The sequence below is a fragment of the Metopolophium dirhodum genome, chromosome 6, assembly GCF_019925205.1.
Source record: "Metopolophium dirhodum isolate CAU chromosome 6, ASM1992520v1, whole genome shotgun sequence".
Taxonomy (NCBI): Eukaryota; Metazoa; Arthropoda; class Insecta; order Hemiptera; family Aphididae; genus Metopolophium; species Metopolophium dirhodum.
In genome coordinates, this window is record NC_083565.1 from 10869365 (window position 1) to 10872612 (window position 3248).

The 3248-nt window shown below is 37.6% G+C and overlaps 1 protein-coding gene across 1 annotated transcript; it reads right to left on the minus strand.

Annotated features, from left to right (window-relative positions):
- Positions 1 to 369: 369 nt before the first annotated feature.
- LOC132946724 (uncharacterized) lies at positions 370 to 2238 on the minus strand. Its single transcript, XM_061016783.1, has 2 exons — positions 1755 to 2238; positions 370 to 1667 (listed from the first exon to the last, which is right to left on the minus strand). The coding sequence occupies exons 1-2, from the start codon at positions 2224 to 2226 to the stop codon at positions 370 to 372; spliced, it is 1770 nt and encodes a 589-aa protein (XP_060872766.1). The 5' UTR covers positions 2227 to 2238.
- Between the last annotated feature and the right edge of the window lie 1010 nt (positions 2239 to 3248).

Below are 3248 nucleotides of genomic sequence, written 5' to 3' on the forward strand. Positions count from 1 at the left end.
TATACCTATATACCCAGGTAAATAATATTATTATATCGTTGTACAAGTGCAGTGTACGACGTCATTATGATGCAGTTTTGCGCGACGACCGCGACGGTACGTTATAAATTATGATAATATAATAGTGATCTGCATCACTAGACGATCGAGTTGTAGCACACTATAGAATATATATATATACATATATCAATAATATACACTAGCATATATTATTAATATTATACTGATTAATTATAATATAAGCCACGCGCGCCAAAGTCCATAATAATATGGGTGTGAAAATCGGACGGGGGACTACCGCGCGCCACACAGCAATCGATTAAGGCACGAGCGTACATAATAATATATATTATAATATATATATACATACTAGCAGACCCGGCGAACTCCGTTTCGCCACCAGATTCGTTTTAAGAAGCTAGTCAATGTTGTCGATGGTGGTCTCTCAGCTCGTTGTGCCGCATTAGCCGCAGTGAAGTAAACTCTTTGGCCATTTTCCAAATGCACTGCTAAATGTACAACTGTGGGATATCTTTCATGAATTTGAAATGACAATAATCGCCACAGTGCTTCATTAGTACTTACGTATCTGCCCATTTGGAAGTTGCTGATTTCGTCATTCACATTTTCCGACGCAATACCAAACACAGCCATGTCGCTGCCTTTTGTGACGTACTTGCACAAATATTTGATTGATTTGGCCGAATGACAACTCTCAACGTTTGCATGTGTTTCGAAAATTCGTGATAGCAGCGGGCAATATGGTACAATGAATTCATTTCCGATCTCAATCTCTTGATTTTGAACTTTAACTTTGATAGTTCGACCGTTATCTTCTTTTGAACGCCGACGATAAACTGGATATCCATCGTTCCCTGTGACTGTTTCAGCAACTAACGGTCGCGGATATCGTTTTGTGCACTTTCCATCAGCCATGCAAGGCGATAATGGATTTAATGCACCGCACGGTCCATGCACCATCTGTGTCGTCACAATGTCGTGTAGACGGGGATCAGTGACTGGATCAGGAATTTCAGCTGATATGATGTCATCCACTTCATTTGAATGTAATTTGTTCAGCAACCAAATTAGGATATGAGCATGCGGTAGTCCACGCTTCTGCCATTCCACCGAGTACATATAACAACGTGTGTCACCAAAAACTCGATACTTAGTAAGCACATCCATCATAACCTTGAGTTTTTGCTGAAATACTCTGGCGATTATGTCATGGCGATCTTGCGGTTTTTGACCCGGTTCCAACTCGCGTTCAATTTCCGTCCATTTCGGATTGCATGTGACCGTAATAAATAAATCCGGAGTTCCATAATTTCGCACGTACGTCATAGCGTCTTGAGCGTATTCGTGCATGTGGCGTGGACTTCCGATATAAGTTGATGGGAGAACCGTCAGTCGTCCAATATTCTGAACATCACCATCTGAATGAATAGCATCACGCAAGTGTATATAGTCCTCAGATCGTAGCTTTGGCTGATTGAATCTGATGAACGCTAAACGTTCGGTCTCGACTTTGACATACATGTCGACAGCGAATTGCTGGAATAGCCGACCGCACTTCAGAATGACATTCTCCTCATGTGTACGAATCATCATACGATACGCATAGTAATTCATTGCGCTTAGATTTTTATTATTCGTTGATACTCCTGAAAATGCAAAATTAAATGAATTGTTAATGGAAACCAATAAAAGTAATAATTTCCGAGTGTGTTTTTAGTGTGTGAATATTGTACCTGTAATTGGATCGACCATCTTCAACGTGATGTCGTATCCGTCTTGCCCTTGCCAATAAATGATTGGATATTGTAACGCATCGTACAAACGATGTGTCTCGTTTACACGATGCATGATATTGCTTCTTCGCTGAACGACAATGTCTCGTGATTTAGTTGGATCGCCAACAATAATTGCAGCAACATCATTAACGGTGGGTGCATTGAATCTTCGCACATGTTCACCTGTTGGAGTACAATCCGCTCTTATGACAAATTTGTGCGTATCCGATGGCATTCGTTCCAATGCTGTTTTGAACATATTAACCACAGCATTATTAGCGTGAAAAAATGCTTGCAACTGTTCAATAATTCGTCTCTTTAACTGTTGTGCTCCCTGTATATTGCACCGCACGTTCAGCTGATCCACCATCGACGAAATGAAATATATTTGCAGAAATTGATGCGGTTCATCTGGTGTGGTTGGCACCATTGAACCATGCAAATGATATATTTGACCTTGCACGTCGTTCTCTAGGCATTTTGGACTATGGACAGAGTGTTGAATTTAACTTCAAATGCACGATCAACATAATTTACACTGAGCTTAAATGAAATTAACTGAGCAGAGAATAATGACTATCTGTCAAACACTTTATCACGCACCGTTGCTATTGGTTTGAAGTACATGCTATGTATAATAGATGGCGCTGTATGTGAAAAACGATTTCCCCACTTTTCTGTTGAATTTTTCCTGAATTTTCCAGAATTTTCTTTGCTATAAACCTCACGGAGCCCAAGACCTTTCCAACGAATGCAAAACCGTGGCAATCGGTTCGTGCGTTCTGGAGTTATAGCGTCAGGGAGGAAAACCGGACTTATTTTTATATAATAGATTTGATGTATATATGTATATATTATATATATATATTTGATGTATATATGTATATATTATATATATATATTTGATGTACGGATTTGGGTGCGTATATTATATTATTATATATATCACACCGACTGCGGGGAGATGGCTGTATGTAAACTGCGGCAAAATTAACCTTTTTTCTAAAAGTTGATATGTAAACTGCGGCAATTTATTTTATATACCTTCTATATACCTATACTATATTATATAGTACCTAAATGATATATACCTACCCATGTCTACCTATGTACGTTTATCATTTAATTAATTATGTGATGTTGCGTCTTGCGTAGAAATTGGTAAGGTAAATCCAAATGTATTTTTAAATTTTAACAGAGCATATCGGTAATATTGGTTCTTTTACAGTTTTAAATTCAAATTTAAATATTAATCAAAAATAAGTGGTAATAAAACGTGGGAATGCGCTAGTAAAACATGCAAGGCCAAATTGGTCTTCAACAAGGGAAAAACTCTAAAATACAAGATAAATCAGTTTTTGATCAGTTTAGTAATAATAATATTTTTCAATTTTTCAATTTTTTTTTTTTATTTTTACGCCTAATACCTTATGAGTTTCTAGAGACTTCTAT